Genomic DNA, 19,232 nt, shown 5'->3' on the forward strand with positions numbered 1-19,232 from the left:
GCGCACAGCTGCAAAAGATAGGAGAGACAGGTAGGTGCAGAGCATGCATGTTCTGGGGCCCAGGGCAAGCTGGTGCCCAAGGGCCCCGGCATGCCTGGCGCTGGTCCCGGTCCTAGAACATAGATTAGATTCCTCTGCAACAGGTTGGAAATCCATGGCAGACAGGAAGAGGTTCCCGGTAGGTAGGTAGGTTGAAAAACACTGGATGAAAACAGCAGGATAGCTGCAATTTTGGAGAAAACACAACTGTGAGAATGTCAGGCCAGCAATGAAATTTTCTGTTTTCTACAGTGATTGTAGTAGTAATAGATTATGAGCAGCCATGCCTCCTCCATTCTGAGTAAGCCATGTTGTTCTGTGTTTAATTGACAAGTGTATATTTCTGTGTTTTCTCTCTAGCCAGAGTGGCCATCCATACTTCCTGTACCTCGCCTTGGCTCATATGCATGTGCCTCTGACTTTGGCTGAGCCACCATGGTGTCTGCCATATCAAGATCCATATGGAGCAAACCTGAGGGAGATGGATGCTGTAGTGGGACAAATAAAAGATAAAGTTGACAGCACTGCCAAGGAAAACACATTCCTGTGGTTCACAGGTGAAGCAATACAATCCGGTCACTGTAACAAAGATTGCTTAGATAGCTGATTATTGGGAGCCATCAAAAGGCTATAGGAAACACAAGGAAACACCACGAAGCAGCCTGAATAATTTAACAAATTAGAATGAATAAAACTGTTCCTTCTTCAAATAGCACGTTAAACTGCTCTGGTGTGGTGGACAGCATGTTGGCCTTGGATTCAAATCCTGTAAAACTCAAGGGTAACCTGGAGCCAGCTAATATCCCTGAGCCTTACCATGTTAAAAAAAGGTTAAAAACATACTGTTGTTTTCTAAAAAAAAGTGTTTAAAAACATATTAAAAAGCAATTCCAACACAGACGCAGATTGGGATAAGGTCTAAAGTTAAAAGGCTTGTTGAAAGAAGATGATCTTCAATAGGTGCTGAAAAGAGAACAGAGATGGTGCCTGTCTAATATTTAAGAAGAGGGAATTCCACAGAGTAGGTGCTGCCACACTAAAGGTCCGTTTCCTATGTTGTGCGGAACAGACCTCTTGATAAGATGGTATCTGCAGGAGGCCCTCACCTGCAGAGCGCAGTGATGGACTGGGTATATAAGGGATAAGACGGTCTTTAAGGTATCCTGGTCCCAAGCTGCATAGGGCTTTGTACACCAAGACTAGAAACTTGAACTTGGCCCAGTAGCAAATGGGCAGCCAGTGCAATTCTTTCAGCGGTGGAGTGACATGCTGGCAATACCCTGCCCCAGTGAGCAGTCTTGCTGCTGCATTTTGCACCAGCTGCAGCCTCCGGACCAACCTCAAGGGCAGCCCCACATAGAGTGCATTACAGTAATCCAGCCTAGAAGATACCAGTGCGTGGACAACAGTGGTCAGGCTATCCCGGTCCAGAAACGGCCACAGCTGTCTTACCAGCCAAAGCTGGTAAAAGGCACTCCTAGCCATTGAGGTCACCTGAGCCTCTAGCGACAAAGATGGATCTAGGAGCACCCCCAGACTATGGACCTGCTCTTTCAGAGGGAGAACAACCCTATCCAAAGCAGGCAACTGACCAATTATCTGAACTCGGGAACTACCAACCCACACTGCCTCCATCTTGCTAGGATTCAGACTCAGTTTATTGGCCCTCATCCAGCCCACCACCGAGTCCAGGCAGCGGTCCAGGGTTTGCATGGCCTCTTCTGATTCAGATGTTATGGAGAAATAGTGCTGGGTATGATCAGCATACTGCTGACACCTCGCCTCAAATCTGCTGATGACCACTTCCAAGGGCTTCATGTAGATGTTAAACAGCATGTGGGACAAGATGGTACCCTGCGGCACCCCACAGTACAACTGCCAGGAGGCCGAAAGACAATCACCCAATGCTATTCTCTGAAAACAACCTTGGAGCTAGAATGGGAAACAGTGCCTTTGATACACATCTCACCAAGTTGGCCCAGAAGGATACCATGGTCAATGGTATCAAAAGCTGTTGAGAGATCAAGTGAGAGTAACAGGGTCGCACTCCCCCTGTCCTTCTCCCAATAAAGGCCATCCATCAGGGCGACCAAGGCCGATTCAGTCCCATAACCAGGCCTGAACCCAGACTGGGATGGATCAAGATAATCTGTTTCATCCAAGAGCACTTGCAGTTGCTGCACCGCACCCCCTTCTTAGTGAAGGTAACTGAGAGGGTTATTTGAGACTAGTCAGTAATTGTTGCAGACCAATGGGTCCAGGGTGTGGTCAGGAGCGTTTGGATCACTGCTTTTTTCAGGGCGGTTGGAACTACTCCCTCTCAAAATGATGCATTGACTACACCCTGGATCCACTCGCTCAAATCCCCTCGGCAAGCTTTAATAAACCAAGAAGGGCAAGGGTTGAGAGGACACGTTGCTGGCTGCATCATCACAAACGCCTTGTCTACGTCATCAGGCCACATCAACTGAAACTGTTCCCAAGACGTTACAGCAGACATTGCATTGGACACCTCATTGGGGACCACAGTAGATGTGGATAGGGCATCAACACTGCTACGAAGGCGAGCAACTTTACCTTGAAAATGCCTTGCAAACAATGGGCCTCCAAAGGGTCTAATTTCCTGGAGTTGATGTCAACCCCTGACAATCTGGAAAAACTCCACTGGACGGCTACTTGGAGATGCGATGTAGGCAGAGAAGTGTGCCTCCTTTGCTGCCCTCACCGCCACACAGTAGGCATGGTTATGATGTTTTACTTGTGCCAGATCAGCCTTACAGCACATCTTTCTTCACTTGCGCTCTAGCCGTCGTCCAGTCTGTTTCATTGCCCTTATCTCACTGGTGTACCAAGGTGCAAACCGGGCTCCACAATGCCGGAGAGGGCGCTCTGGGGCAACTGTGTCAAGAGCCTGATGCACCTCACTGTTCCATAGCATGACAAGGACTTCAACAGGGTCACCTGCTCTATCTACTGGGAACTCCCCCAAGGCATTGAGGAATCCAGTGGATTCTATTAGTCTCTGGGGGCAGACCGTCTTAATCTGTCCACCACCCCTGCAGGGAAGGATTGAAGCCATAAGTCTAAACTTCACCAGGGAGTAGTCTGACCATGACAATAAGGTAACATCCAACCCCCCCATCTCCAGACCACCCCTTCCTCCATCTGGGGCAAAAACCAAGTCGAGGGTGTGCCCTGCCCTATGCATTGGCCTGGTGACAACTTGAGACAGCCCCATGGTCATCATGGAGGCCATGAAGTCCCAAGCTGGAACACTAGAGGCAACCTCAGCGTGGACATTGAAATCACCCAGGACTATTATTCTGGGCTCCTCCAATACCACAGCTGAGATGGCCTCCTACAGCTCAGTAAGAGAAGTTGCTGGGCAGCAGGGTGGACGGTACACCACCAGCAACCCTAATTTCCTGTCTCCTTGGCCCGACACCAGGTGCAGGCCCTCACAGCCAACTCCAAGACAGAGTGGTTTCCTGGTGACAGAGATGGAAGTTTTGTAGACCACAGCAACTCCTCCCACCCCTGTCCCCACAGCCTGTGCTGGTGTTGCACCAAGTATCCAGGTGGGCAAAGCTGAGTCAGATCAACTCCTCCCAGCTCACCCACCCAGGTCTCAGTAATGCACACCAAATCAGCACCTTCATCCACAATCAAATCTTGCATGAGTGTGGTCCTGTTGTATACCGATCTGGTATTAAACAACAACACACACAGCTCAGTGGGCACAGCAGATGAACAACGAGGAATCCATCCATGAGAGGAGTGGCAGCAATGAACAAGGCGTAGATAGCCTTGCCCTCATCTTCTATGGTAATTCACCACCTCCCCATGGCTATACTTCCCTCTACCTGTGATCACCAAAATTGGGGTGGCATCAGCCATGTCCCTCCTTACTAAGACTCCTCCTAAACACCTGAGATGGACCCAACAAGAGCCCACCAACAAAGCCTACCTGAGCCAATTATCCCAGTAGGCCTTTGCGAGAATTAGGAACAGTCAGACCCACTCAATTTCTTTCACAGAGGACACATCTACTCCCCCCATCACACACTCAGGGAGGGCCAGCCTTCTGCCAGTTACAGACTCTCACTCTGAAGGCATCTGGCGACTTTCTCCTATCATTCAGTTCACTGCACAGGCTGTCACCTTGCGCAAGAACTACACATGAGCCACACGTCCTCCCCACTACCAATCTCCCTCAGATTGGTTAGAAAAACATCTAGAGGGCCACAGTTTCCTTCACCCTGTTTTAAAGAGTCATTGCATCTATTAGTTCATTCTGGACTCTTCTTTTTCAAATTCTGAGACTGTGAAACTTGGGGACATTGCAGGCATTGTTCGGTATCTTCAATCGACTGTTATTTCAGTCAAAAGGACAAACCTTGTCATCTGTGTCTGAAAATTAAAGCAGAAATCCTCATTAAATAGGAACAAAACACCCACTTTTTAAATTCACTTTTAAGGAGGTCACTTTCGGCTCATTAAAATCCAAGCGAAACTGTTTCTGACTTGTTTTTTCTCATATTGCTTGAAAGCCTGTTACTAGAATGGAAGGTTAGCCTTCCTCCTCACTGAGAAAACATGACACTTTTATCTTGGAGTTGCCTCCAGTTCCTGAAGAAAGCAGTGAGTCAGCTAGATCTCTTTGAACCATCACACTGATGCTCAGGCCTGACTTCTGTGGAAAACTCAGCATAGGCAAAGGAGGTTGTGCTATATTTGAAGGGGATGTCCACATTGCTGTTGGCTAGGGCAGGGCAGCCTTTTCCTGTCAATTCCTTTGTGGGGTACTCTGTTAGGGGCTGCATGGTAGCAGTTGACAGAACCAGAGCTGATGATGGAGATTGGGAGGGGGGAGAGAGACAAAAGTGTTCTGGATTAACCCATAATATAGTTCACCCTATTTTTTCACAGTGGCTGCATCAGATTAGAATGCCCAGTCCTCTGCAGGTCTACTCAGAGCTAACTATTACTGGGTTTGATGGGTTACTCTGAAATGAGTATTTTTACTCTTGTTTTTAGTACAACAGACCAGGACAGCTACTGTTCTTGGAAATAAAATGAAAGTAACTCCTTTCTGATCCTTCTCTCCCCATGTGCGCAGGCACACACATACACATCGCATTTGTTCTTAGATGGGTGGCTGGGTGTATGTCTTATTTTCCCCAACCAGCAAAAAAAAGTAGTACATATTTTTGTTGAATAAAATATAGTTGTTCTGAAGCTGTATAGAAAGCAGAAACCTACACTTTAATAAGCCAAACAAAATAAGGACAAAACTGTCAGGAGGAAAGGAACTCTGATGGGATGAAAGACTGGGACAGCTTCAGGAGGTGTTGGAAGCTGCATAAAATGAGGTCAGAGGCCACAGGTTGCCCACCATAGGCAATGCCTGTGAAGATAAGCCCATCATTGATGAGAACTGTCTAGCCTATGCAGCAGAGATTATTTGGAAAGATATACTTAGTGAATATCCTAATTTGAAATTGGTCATTTACCATGAAGATAGAATGCAACCATGCAAATTTACTTGTGACCAATCCCACTGACCTCACTGAGCATAATCTGGGGCTGTTTGAGAGTGTGTGTAGCAGGTAATTTGCACACTTCCACCTGCAGTGTGCAGCTGGCAGCTGTAAATGAGATGTTTGTGCATTTAACTCTTCCTCTGTCACAGCGATCACCAACTTGGTGCCCTCTAGATGGATATGCTGGCTGGCGCTGGTGGAAGTTGTAGACTAAAACATCAAATGGGCATCAGGTTAGTGAAGTCTGCTGTGTTAGAAACAGACAAGTAGGTACTTACCTGCAATTAAAGCATCCATTGAACTCTGGTGTCTTCTGCATGTTTCTGTGACTCTCTTCCTTGCTTTCTAGCTTGGTATATACCATAATATTGGTAACAATATTAAAAAGAAGCTTGATGTCCTGTCCATAATCATTCATCAGAAGTAGCTTTATTAGCATGGGTGAAGATGCTCATTTGAAAGGGGTGGGGGATTATGCTTTGTGTCTCCTAACCCTTGCCTTTGTTGTTGTTAGCAGCTCTCCTTGTTGTGAATAAAATATGCTTTCCTGTTCTGTTTTTCAATAAGACGTTTGCTTTTCCTCCCAGGAGACAATGGCCCTTGGTCTGAGAAGTGCGAATATGCGGGAAGTGTTGGTCCATATACTGGGATCTGGCAAACAAAAAGAGGTAACTCTTAGCCCTCATTTGTCTTTAAGGCCGGCTTAGCTGTTTTGTTGTGTGTGTGTAGTGGCCAGGATCCATTTTCTATCAACTACCTTCTTCAGATTCAGGCAAAAAGCTGAAAGGAGATTTAGACTGTATCCTCTGTCTCAGTCTGATAGTACTGACCTATGGAAGATTTCATTCAGTTGACTGCCACTTTTTGGGATCTGGGGGCACCTTTGGAAATCTAAGGAACTATTATGGGCACCAACAAGTACCCATTTCACAGAAGAAAAACTGGTGATAAGCAAAATAACTCTAACACCTCCCAAAAAACAAAGATGCAACCCACACACACACCCAAACAAATAACCAGAACATCAGAAACTGCCCTATTCCAACTCAGACCATTGGTCCATCTAGCTCAGTGTTGTCTACACTGAGTGACAGCAGCTCTTCCAGGGTTTTAGGCAGGGAACCTTTTTCAGCCCTAACTGAAGATGCTGGGGATTGAACCTGGGACGTTTTGCATGCAAAGCAGCTGCTCCACCACTTATCCAAATGATAAAAAACAGGATGCGTGTGCGCATACACACACACACACACACACAAAATAAGCAAAAAGCAAACATAAAGTAATGTGTATGCGTGCAGACACACACATGAATACGCAAAACAGACATCGACATGGTAGATCCATGCTGTATATTTTGCTTGCCACCCTCTAGCTGCCTCATTTAGCAGTGCTCACTGCATGAATCAGGGCCATCCTCTCCAGCAATCATCAAAGGGAAGGAGATAGAGGTGGGAAACCTATGGTATGATACTCTGAATCACTGTTTTAAATATAAGTTACAAAAAGAGATATTAAATCTCGCTTTTATATATCACCTTTAAGCGTTCTGCACACCAAGCGCAACCCAGGTTATCCTGAGATGGGTTGCAAGATTTTGTCACCATGCAAAATTCGAGCATGATACACAGACACTGCCAGGAGAAAAAAGCTTAATTTAAGGTCCTGGGATTATTTTGCTAACCTTAAAAGGATGTTGCCACAATGTAAATTGTCTTGGGAATATTTATGTCTGTTTGAGCCCCAGGCTTTTGAAATTGCTCATACAACACTGAACGCAGTCCTTTAAGGGCTTCTCCATGTATTCATGTAAGAAGCTAATATCTTGTTTTCACACTGTTTCTGTTGTTCTTGGGGACAGTTCCCCCCTGAGATGAGTCCTTGGACAGAACAGTAATAGCTATGTTCCCAATTTTCACTTGGATGCAATCTTCAAAGAGAAAAGTTTGAAGGACAGTGCCCTCTCATATGAGGGGTTATCTTAGAAAAAAAGGTTACGTGCTTACAGTGAGATAAATATAGATAGACTGTTATTATCAGTTTGTATATCACTATGACAGATAGTAACAGAGACACTATCTCAATCTCTCTTGAGAGACTCTCCCCCTGCCTCCCCCTACAGTGCTGGAGTTGTGAGCTGGATAATTTTGAAGTTTTTTCATAATGGTCTCATGGGCTCAATGTTTGCTGCTGCTGGTTAATGCATTGTGGATTTTTGTTTGCGTCCTTCCATTTTTGGTTCTAAGAAATGGGCAGTTTTGAACAGGCATACATTTAAATTTGTAAATGCATGTACCTTTGTTTTTCTCTTATAGAAGTGGTACTTCCATGCAGATTTGCATAATCATTGAACCCCTCACAAATATCCCCTAAACTGCAGCTTGAAACACAAGGAGATCAGAAGCAACTTCTGCTTTTAAACTAACCAGAGTTTCTTGTTTTGTTCATACTCAGAACTCTGGTTAATATAAACTGTGCTTTGTCAACAAGCTAGGACCATAAACCACTAGTTTGAACTAACTGTATTTTAAATTAGAGTATCCTGCAAGTTGAACTAACCATATTTTAAATTAGAATATCCCCCAAGTTTAGATATAGCAAGGAATTCTGGTTAGTTTAAAAGCAGGAGTGAAAGCTTCTGATATCTGTATCTCAGCCAGGCTGAAAAACATAAGAACATAAGAAGAGCCTGCTGGATCAGGCCAGTGGCCCATCTAGTCCAGCATCCTGTTCTCACAGTGGGCAACCAGGTGCCTGGGGGGAAGCCCGCAAGCAGGACCCGAGTGCAAGAACACTCTCCCCTCCTGAGGCTTCCGGCAACTGGTTTTCAGAAGCATGCTGCCTCTGACTAGGGTGGCACAGCACAGTCATCATGGCTAGTAGTCATCGATAGCCCTGTCCTCCATGAATTTGTCTAATCTTCTTTTAAAGCCATCCAAGCTGGTGGCCATTACTGCATCTTGTGGGAGCAAATTCCATAGTTTAACTATGCACTGAGTAAAGAAGTACTTCTTTTTGTCTGTCCTGAATCTTCCAACATTCAGCTTCTTTGAATGTCCACGAGTTCTAGTATTATGAGAGAGGGAGAAGAACTTCTCTCTATCCACTTTCTCAATGCCATGCATAATTTTATACACTTCTATCATGTCTCCTCTGACCCGCCTTTTCTCTAAACTAAAAAGCCCCAAATGCTGCAACCTTTCCTCGTAAGGGAGTTGCTCCATCCCCTTGATCATTCTGGTTGCCCTCTTCTGAACCTTTTCCAACTCTATAATATCCTTTTTGAGATGAGGCGACCAGAACTGTACACAGTATTCCAAATGCGGCCGCACAATAGATTTATACAACGGCATGATGATATGGGCTGTTTTGTTTTCGATACCTTTCCTAATTATCACTAGCATGGAATTTGCCTTTTTCACAGCGGCCGCACACTGGGTCGACATTTTCATCGTGCTGTCCACTACAACCCCGAGGTCTCTCCCCTGGTCGGTCACCACCAGTTCAGACCCCATGAGCGCATATGTGAAATTAAGATTTTTTGCTCCCATATGCATAATTTTATACTTGTTTATATTGAATTGCATTTGCCATTTTTCTGCCCATTCACTCAGTTTGGAGAGGTCTTTTTGGAGCTCTTCGCAATCCCTTTTTGTTTTAACAACCCTGAACAATTGAGTGTCGTCAGCAAACTTGGCCACTTCACTGCTCACTCCTAATTCTAGGTCATTAATGAACAAGTTGAAAAGTACAGGTCCCAATACTGATCCTTGAGGGACTCCACTTTCTACAGCCCTCCATTGGGAGAACTGTCCGTTTATTCCTACTCTCTGCTTTCTGCTTCTTAACCAATTCCTTATCCACAAGAGGACCTCTCCTCTTATTCCATGACTGCTAAGCTTCCTCAGAAGCCTTTGGTGAGGTACCTTGTCAAACGCTTTTTGAAAGTCTAAGTACACTATGTCCACCGGATCCACCTCTATCTATATGCTTGTTGACACTCTCAAAGAATTCTAATAGGTTACTGAGACAGGACTTTCCCTTGCAGAAGCCATGCTGGCTCTGCTTCAGCAAAGCTTGTTCTTCTATGTGCTTAGTTAATCTAGCTTTAATAATACTTTCTACCAGTTTTCCAACAAAAGCGGTGAGGGGAGCACACAAGCCCAAGGCTTGCTGCTGCTTATGCATAAACCATACTTCAGCATGGGATGAGGGTGGGGATGGGACTCGTAGCCTTGCAACTTACACCATCCCTGGTCAGGGATGATGATGAGAGTTGTAGTCCATCTACATCTGAAGATTCCCCACCCCTGCTCTAGCATTCTGTCAGAAAAGGGCCATTCCCTTTTATTACAGTTCCTTTAATTCAAAGAACGTATGCCTTCCAGTTTTTCCCCAGAGCTAAACTGTAATTTCTGTCCTGTTTTTCATCATGGATGTCACATGTGGGATGAAGTAGAAGTGTTTTAGAGAGGAGAGAGGAGATGCTGTAGTCCTTTTGTCTTCTTGCTCCCCAGCTCATCCCACTCACTGACTCTTCTCCTTCTCTTCTGCCAAGATGTCATACATCATTTCTCCGGCTCTGCCCTTTAGATGTGTGTGTGTGTGTGAGAGAGAGAGGGTCCAGAGCAGTTGCCTTGTTGGTGTGGGAAGAAAGGTGGGAGGGAGCCCTTCGCTCATCCCCTGATCTAGTAATTCCCCCCATGCCACCCCCAGTTTTCTTTTCCTTGCCATTTCCAAGTTTTTGTTTCTATCATGGACAGAATATAGCAGCTGTGAATGTGACAAGTATTGGGATCTAGTTGTTATGTATGAAAAACCAATAGAACTGATTTTCTGTCACCAGTTTGATTGCATCAGCAGAAGAGGATTCAAGCCTCTTACCATGTCCTCGTCCTTAAATGATAGCCATGCAAGAGCACGGCCTTGTCTGCAAGAGAGTTTTGCATGAGTCAGTGCTGGCTGAGGCATATATCATATCTATCTGTAGTGGGCTACCCATACTTGAAAACACCTGGGAGTCACTGGAGGCATAGGGTTCCTTTGCTGGAAATTACAACAGTTGGAAGAGGAACACATTTCCCTGTCTGAACACGTCCCATTACAAAAATGGGGGGGGGGTAGGGTTAACACACACACACCTCTTCCTGTGTCCCCTAGTCACAATCCTGTTTGCGGGAGAGCAAACTTGTAAAAAACAAGACTTGATGTCAAATACAAACACACACTTCTGTTATCATCTGATTTGGTCCTGAGTAATTCTTAATACAGATTTCCTTAAAAAAAAAAAGATGGCAAGAACCTCTGATAGTGGTATCTAGTCCCCATTTTACTTACAAACACAGAGCGACATTATATTCATAATTTGCCAAAGCACCTTTGGTAAATCTATGACTTTTTCGTATAACCTTTCCAACTCCAACAGAGTTGGTTAACTTAACCATAGGAGCATATTTGAAACATTTTATTTTCCTGTTCCATCATTCTTTTAACCTCCAGTACTTTAACGTAAACAGCTCTTCCAGCTATTACCATATAGGCCTGATCATTACTGTAAACATTTTTTACATATATCAGAATAATAAAGCGTCTGAAGGTTATTCCCAATGCCTTTTCCTCAATTATATCAGGGACAAAGATTCCTCACCTCCAGCTGCTCAGATGAATTTCCTGTGACCTGCCACCTCCAATATGTATAGGCTCTGCAATGCCCTCTTCCATCTTTCTCTGCCTGCCTGTCTGTCTGTCTGGAAGGGGGACACTACACCTGTGCTGTGAGTAGTATACATCAATACTGCTCCAGAAGAAAGTAATGAAGACAGAGTCCGACTGGTGGAATTTATCCCTGACAGAATATGGACTCCAAGATGTTCATTTTGGCCTCTATCCATCCATTTGTTATATTTAACCACATTTGGTTTCACTGAAAGCTTTGTTTATTTTGGTAGAGGTGCCAAGTTCCCAAATAGTCTCCCTTTGTTTTTCATATTTTTAAAAACATCTCTCTCATTATAAAGAGCACTCAAACCTGTGTTTGGGTTTCCCTCTTTCAGCTCAGCTGGAAGGGCTTTGGGTGGGGTTGTTTATGCTGACGTAGGCAGGAGCCTACAGCGTAAAGCAGCTTTTCCTGATTCTGCTTCTGCTACTCTGTGTGTAAAGTCATATTTCCTCAATTACTCTTTGGGAATAGAAGCAGCAGCTATTTCCGCATCTATTTCCTGTCACTTTCCAAATATAGAAAGGTATGGCCTGTCATGTATGGTAAAAAGCTGCAACACAACTCACAGTCCCAGGGCTTGCTGTCTTTATTTAAAATCCCTTACGTAGTTCATCTCTGGCCATAAGATTTAGTTTTTCATTTATTTCTAGAAATTAGTTAAGCAATTCCTATCTCTTAGAGCCATCTCTCAAATTGGCATCCCACTGCCATAAAGGGTGGGTGACCTGTGGTCCTCCAGATGTTTTTTGGACTCTCAACTCCCATCAGCCCCACCCATCATGGCCAGTGGCCTGAGAGGATGGGAGCTGTAGGTCAGCAATACCTGGAGGACAGCAGAGCAAGGGTGGTGAACCTATCAGTTATTCCTTGCTTATGCCAAAGAAATTATTCATACAATGTATAATTAATTTGTGGGCTTCCTGCCATAAGATGTGGTGATGGCCAGTGGCTTAGAGGGCTTTAAAAGTGCATTAAACAAATTCATAGAGGATAAGACTGTCAATGGTCAGTACTCATAATGGACTTGTGGAAGCTCCAGGTTCAAAGAAAACATGCTGCTGAATGCCTGTTGTTGAAGTCAGGGACCACCAACAGGAGAGGGCTCACCATATGCTGAAAGGCACATGTTACCAAATTATTCCAAGCTACACAGGAAGTGGATTGGACTGTGAAAGACCAACCCAAATTGTGTTTGCATTTTTACCAATTTGTAGGGCAGTACAATATCTCAGAGAGGAGATCAGGTCTCCTGCTTCCCTGGTGCATTCACTATAGCTGCCCAATTTCCCTGCTTTTTAAAGTTTGATAGAAATATCTGTTGGCTATAGGTAAGTTCTTAAACCGCAAGTTTTTTTGCCTATTAGTGTCCAATACCTTATTTAGCTCATAGTGCCTGCGTTTTGTATTAACTGTAGTTTCGAAACTGACTTTGAAGGCAGCTACCTGTGCAATGCACTGCAGTAGTCTAATCAGAATGTTACCAGAATCTGATAGCCATTGCCAGGTTATCTCTGTCTGTAAGGGGTCACAGCAGGTGCACCAGCCTCTGCTCCAAGCCACTGAGGCCCCTTTAACCTCTGATACCAAAGATGGATCTTCAAGGTTCCCTAGACTCTGAACTTGATCCTTCCAGAGTAGTGCAGCCCTATCTAGAATTGGTTGAACACCCTCCTCCCCGAAAATATGAACTCACCCACAGCAGGACTGAGCTTGAACTTTGGATCCTATAATATTTGTATGAGCTATTACCCTGCCCCAAAGTCCTCTAGAAAGGATCTTGATATATGTTCTGACAAAAGTAACATATGCAATAGTTCCAGTGTCATCCCCTCCATTGGTAATTTTCCATTTTTGGCTTTTCCAATGGGTGTATTTGGGTTTGTCCCCTGCCTCCTTACAAGAGAACATTCTGTATTCACTCAACTGTCAGATTTCCTCCCAGAAGCCTTGGCCTTTGTAATTTGATGCAATAAAAAGCTTGTGTAACATTTAATTATTGAAATAAATGCCAAGGGTATGTATTACTGTGTGGATGTGTGCTTCAGCACAGAGTTGTTCTAGAAAAAGTCCCTATTAGGGCTGGTTCGTCTTTTGTGCCCTTTGTGTTTAAGGACACTGTGCTATGGGAAGGTAACTAAATGAGCTTGTCAACAAGCCATCATCATATTGACTCATGGGATTCTGAAAAAAAAGTCACTTGAATCGAATTTATTTCATTTAGCCCATTTGCAATGCAGAGCCTTTCCATTTAAAAAACAAATTAGCCAGTGCAACCATAACAGAAAGCAACAGACATCTCATTTGTCTCCCTTCAGCTGGAATATGATGAGTGTTAGGGCCTTAGGCAGCCATATTCAAACCTAGGCCAGGAAGGTGTTGTTTTCCAGTCTAGCCAAAGAGGTCTAATGTTGGAGGCCTGAAAAAAATGGAGCTCTAATCCTATTTTGCCCACCCTCGCTGTTTATGCATTGTGGGGTGTGGGGTGAAGAGGCATCTGTAGAGGGGAGTCTAATACAACCCTGCATGATTAGGGTTCCACATCAAGGTAAGAGGAGCCTATATGTGCCAAGTAGCCTGCATAAACAAAGAATGCAAAGTTGGAGATCAGCCTGTCCTCAGCCTGGAGAGAACCAGATAGGGTGAGGTGGGATAGGGCTTTAATTTAAATGGGGGCAAATTATGCCCTCCCTGCAAACTTGTAAAACAGCAGCAAAACCCCAAATGGAAATACAACGTTAAAGTGTGGAATTTATCTTTCTCATATACAACTCTTCAAAACAATGTTCTGTTTGACAAAATGTGTACTGTTGTCTTGATTTAATTTTGGTAGGGATGCCAGAGGAAGGAGTAGTAGGTAAAATTGCCACTAGTTGCCCATTACTGCTCTACAGGCAAGACTAAGAAAATCAAAATGTTGTCTATAATCTGGAGAAGGAAGGAGAAAGCAACAAAACAAATATATGAGGGGAGAATAGAAAATGTAAGATGAGAAGCAGTTGGATAGGTAACAGGACTTCTGAGAATCATTTAGGAGTTGAACATGAGTTCTGTGAACATGGTGTTAAATTGAAAATACCCCCATGCCATTCTGAGGCTTCCCATAAGCTCATTTCAAAATAAAACCTTACCAAACTTACAGTCCTGAACTCAGAAACGCTTGCTTAACAACCCTGTCAATTTTCATGGCGATACACAAAACAGTCAGAGAGAATAGAGAGTTCAAAGTCTAAAAAGACAGAAAAAAACTCCAGAGCCGTTTTGGACTTTTTTCTCTGCAAGTGGATTGGACTGTGAAAGACCAAGACAAATTGGGTTTGCATTTTGACAAATTTGTAGGGCAGTACAATATCTCAGAGAGGAGGTCAGGTCTCCTGCTCCCCTGGTGCATTCACTATAGCTGCCCAATTTCCCTGCTTTTTAAAGTTTGATAGAAATATCTGTGGGCTATAGGTACGTTCTTAAACCGCAAGGTTTGTTGCCTATTAGTGAATCTACACTACAGTTATAAACTAATTTAATGGTCATTCACTTTTCCCAAAGACTTGTTCTGTTAAGAAGACTAGCAGTACTTAATAGAAGATTCTCAACAACCAACCAAACGTTCACTCCAAGCATTCTTGGAAAGAAACCATGCCCATTAGAATGGTCTAAAAGTGACAGTAGTTTAGTACTGTAGATGTCTGCTCTACCTCTGAGGTGACAGAGCTATCAGCAGAGCAAGGTCTTTTTGTGTACATGCCATGAGAAAGTGACTAGTAATTAACTAGAGTGCCTTTAAGTCCTAAGCAAGGAAACCTGATCCACTTCCTCAGTTACTCACACATCGCAGGTAAAGTTGAGGTTGCCAACTTTTCAGTTGGCCTCTGTGGCTCTGCTTTGAATAGCAACTTGTGTGCCGATACGAGTAGGTGATGATCTTCACCTCCATGCTAGGAAGAGCTTCACCTTGTGATTGCTGCACATCACAGATACAGTTTGTTTATTTATTTATTAAACTTTTATACCGCCCGACTAGCAGAAGCTCTCTGGGTGGTGAACAACAAAAATACTAAGATACACAATATAATACAATGAAAACATATAACAATAAAACAGTCTAAAATCAATTACAACAAATGAAAAATCAATAGCTTAAGTGAAAATGCATTGGGAAAGAGGAAGGTTTTAACTTGGCGCCGAAAGGATAGCAGTGTCGGCGCCAAGCGTACCTCCTCGGGGAGACTCTTCCACAGTTTGGGGGCCACCACTGAGAAGGCCCTAGATCTTGTCACCACCCTCCGGGCCTCTCTATGAGTAGGAACCCGGAGGAGGGCCTTCGAAGCAGAACGCAGTGAGCGGGCGGGTTCATATCGGGAGAGGCGTTCCAACAGATATCGTGGTCCCATGCCGTATAAGGCTTTATAGGTTAATACCAACACTTTGAATCTGGCCTGGAAGCATATTGGCAGCTAGTGCAAGCGTGCCAGAACAGGTGTTATGTGATCGGACCGCTTGGTCCTTGTCAACAATCTGGCAGCCGCATTTTGCACTAGCTGCAGCTTCCGAACTGTCTTCAAAGGCAGCCCAACGTAGAGCACATTGCAGTAGTCCAAATGCGAGGTTACCAGAGCATGTACCACCGATGTAAGGTCCTCCTTACTCAGATAGGGATGTAGCTGGGCTACCAACCGAAGTTGGTAGAATGCGTTCCGTGCCACCGAGGCTACTTGAGCCTCAAGTGAAAGGGAAGAGTCTAGAACGACTCCCAAGCTCCGAACCCGGTCCTTTAGGGGGAGTGTAACCCCATCCAGGATAGGATATGTATCCACCATCCGATCAGAGAAACCGTCCACCAGCAGCATCTCAGTCTTGTCAGATTGAGCCTCAGTTTGTTAGCTCTCATCCAGTCCATTGTCGCGGCCAGGCAACGGTTCAGCACATCGACAGCCTCACCTGAGAAGGATGAAAAGGAGAAGTAGAGCTGCGTGTCATCAGCGTACTGATGACAACGCACTCCAAAACTCCTGATGACCGCACCCAACGGCTTCATGTAGATGTTAAAAAGAATGGGAGACAGAACCGACCCCTGCGGAACCCCACATTCGAGAGCCCACGGAGTCGAGCAATGTTCCCCAAGCACTATCTTCTGGGGACGACCCGCCAAGTAGGAGCAGAACCACAGCCAAGCAGTACCTCCAACTCCCAACTCCGTGAGCCTCCCCAGAAGGATACCATGGTGCCAAAGTTAAAGGCACAAGAGCAGGCCAGGCTGCGTTTTCCCCCCCGATCAGCTGTCAACCCTAGTTAAGGTGAAGTAAAGGTCTGTAGGGAAACAACGCATGCTAATAATTGTTGCAGGCGATGGGAAAGGCTCTCCTCCACCTAAGAGCCTGGAGAGCCCCTGCTAAAAGGTAGCTTCCTGTGCAAGCAGACATTAGGGGAAATTGTCTACAGTGCAAGGCAATGCTGCCAGGTGTATGGTTATATAAATGTTTCTGTAGTCTGGACGTAACAGCTTCATGTACTGAACATTTCCAAATCTTGTGCAAACAGAACACAAACACATCCATCTCTGTCTTAGCCTCTGAGGCCTAGATGTGTGAGCAGAACTGTCACTGTAAGGGCAAGGAAAAACAGGAGGGATTCAGAACTGCTGCAACTAACAAATCGCTTTCAGTGTCTCTCGGCAGACAGCAACTCTGAAGAGCCTCAACAAACTCACCTGCATCAAGAGCCACTGACTGCAGAGGAAGACTCCACACCCCAGAAGAAGGAAGCTGATGCAACCACCGCTCGTGGCAAAAAGAGGAGGGTGCTGGTGGTTGGAGACTCGTTGCTCAAGGGGGTAGAGGCACCGGTATGCCAGCCGGACAAAATGAATCGGGAAGTCTGTTGTCTCCCTGGGGCATGCATCCGGGACGTCACTGACAACCTGCCGAGGCTCATTGGGAACCAAGATAGGTATCCCTTTCTCATCATCCATGTGGGCACAAACGACACGGCCAGAAACACCTTGGAACAGATCACCTCAGACTATGAGGCTGTGGGTAGGAAGGTCAAGGATTTGGGGGTGCAGGTGGTCTTCTCGTCAATTCTTCCCGTCAAGGATAGAGGACTACAAAGGGAAAGGAAGATACTGCAGGTCAACGACTGGTTACGCAGATGGTGTTGACGGGAGAGGTTTGGATTCTGGGACCATGGTCTAAGCTTCTTGGAGGGGGGACTGATGGCAAGAGATGGGCTGCACCTCACGAGGACTGGCAAGAATCTCTTGGGCAGAAGTATGGCAAAACTCATCAAGAGGGCTTTAAACTAAAGCCTCTGGGGGATGGAGATGATAGCTCAAATACCGATCCAAAGACAGTGGGCTGTAAACGTAAGGATTTGAAGGGTACACGAGACACTGGTAGAGAGAAAGGGATGCACGGCAAAGCTCACTGTATATTAACGGAGGAATCCAATCAGGACAAAAGAGACTTCTGTTGTCTATATAGCAACGCGCGGAGCTTGGGAAACAAGCAAGAGGAGCTTGAAGTCTTAGAGCATCAAGGCAAATATGACTTCATAGGGATAACAGAGACTTGGTGGGATGACTCCCATGATTGGAATATAGCCATTCAAGGATATAAACTCTACAGAAAGAATAGAAGCAACAGAAAAGGAGGGGGAGTAGCGTTATACGTCAAAGACAAATACACCTCTATGGAAATCCAAGAGAGCGAACAAAGTGGTTCGGTAGAGACCATTTCGGTAAAAATAAATGGAGAAACAAATAAAACCGACATGGTAGTAGGTGTCTACTACGGACTACCTGGCCAAGAAGAGGTGGTAGACGAGGCCTTTCTCAAACAAATCTCTGAAATCTCAAGGAGGCAAGAAGTAGTAGTGATGGGGGACTTCAACTACCCGGATATCTGCTGGGAGACAAACTCTGCGAAGCACAAAGCCTCCAACAAATTCCTGATGGGCCTTGCTGATAATTTCCTCTTTCAAAAAGTAGAAGGAGGAACAAGGAGATCGGCAACCCTGGACCTGATCTTAACTAACAGGGACGAATTGGTCACGGGAATTAAAGCGGTCGGTACCTTGGGGGAAAGTGACCACGTAATTCTGGAATTTGTGATTCTGGGGAAAGCCAAAGAAGAATATAGTCCAATATGGACCTTGGATTTCAGGAAATCCGATTTTAACAAGCTCAGGGAAATGATGGGTAGGATCCCGTGGCTAGATAGACTAAAGAAAAAAGGAGCCCAAGAAGCATGGGAGTTCATGAAGAACGTATTACAAAAAGCTCAATCGCAAACAATTCCAAAGAGGAAGAAAAACAGAAGACATCGGAAAAAGCCAATGTGGCTACACGGAAGACTGGTGGAGGAGGTAAAAATAAAAAAGAGCATGTATAAAGAATGGAAGGAAGGACGCATCACCAAGGAAGAGTACCGACGAGCGGCTCGGGCTTGCAGGAATAGCGTAAGGAAAGCTAAAACCCAGAAAGAGCTGAGGCTGGCGAGGGAAGCGAGGAACAACAAAAAGGGGTTTTTCAGATATGTTCAAAGCAAGAGAAAGACCAAGGAAACGGTGGGACTGCTGCTCAATGAAGATGGCAAAATGTTGACAGATAACAAGGAAAAGGCAGAAATGCTCAACGCCTATTTTGCCTCCGTTTTCTCCCAAAAAGGGAACAGTGTGCAACCATGCATCGGTAGCAATCTCAGTAAGGGGTCGGGATTGCAGTTCAAGATTGATAAGGAGATAGTCAGGAAATACCTAGTTAACCTAAATGAGTTCAAATCTCCAGGGCCTGATGAACTGCATCCCAGAGTATTGAAGGAACTTGCTGATGTACTCTCGGAACCTCTTGCCATCATCTTTGAGAAATCCTGGAGAACGGGAGAGGTGCCGGAGGATTGGAGACGGGCAAACGTCCCGCTCTTTAAAAAGGGTAAAAAAGAAGA

The 19,232-nt window shown here is 45.0% G+C and overlaps 1 protein-coding gene across 8 annotated transcripts in view; it reads left to right on the forward strand.

The window, feature by feature from the left end:
• The window catches only part of ARSG (arylsulfatase G), a 154,361-nt gene that overhangs the window by 78,974 nt on the left and 56,155 nt on the right, over positions 1-19,232 (forward strand). For all 8 annotated transcript variants that reach the window (XM_061615609.1, XM_061615604.1, XM_061615611.1 and 5 more), the window contains 2 exons: positions 400-596; positions 6,170-6,250. In XM_061615609.1, coding sequence (XP_061471593.1) covers positions 400-596; positions 6,170-6,250 — 278 coding nt within the window. The remainder of the gene's footprint in view (positions 1-399; positions 597-6,169; positions 6,251-19,232) is intronic.

The sequence above is a fragment of the Rhineura floridana genome, chromosome 3 (genome assembly GCF_030035675.1).
Source record: "Rhineura floridana isolate rRhiFlo1 chromosome 3, rRhiFlo1.hap2, whole genome shotgun sequence".
NCBI classification, from domain to species: domain Eukaryota; kingdom Metazoa; phylum Chordata; class Lepidosauria; order Squamata; family Rhineuridae; genus Rhineura; species Rhineura floridana.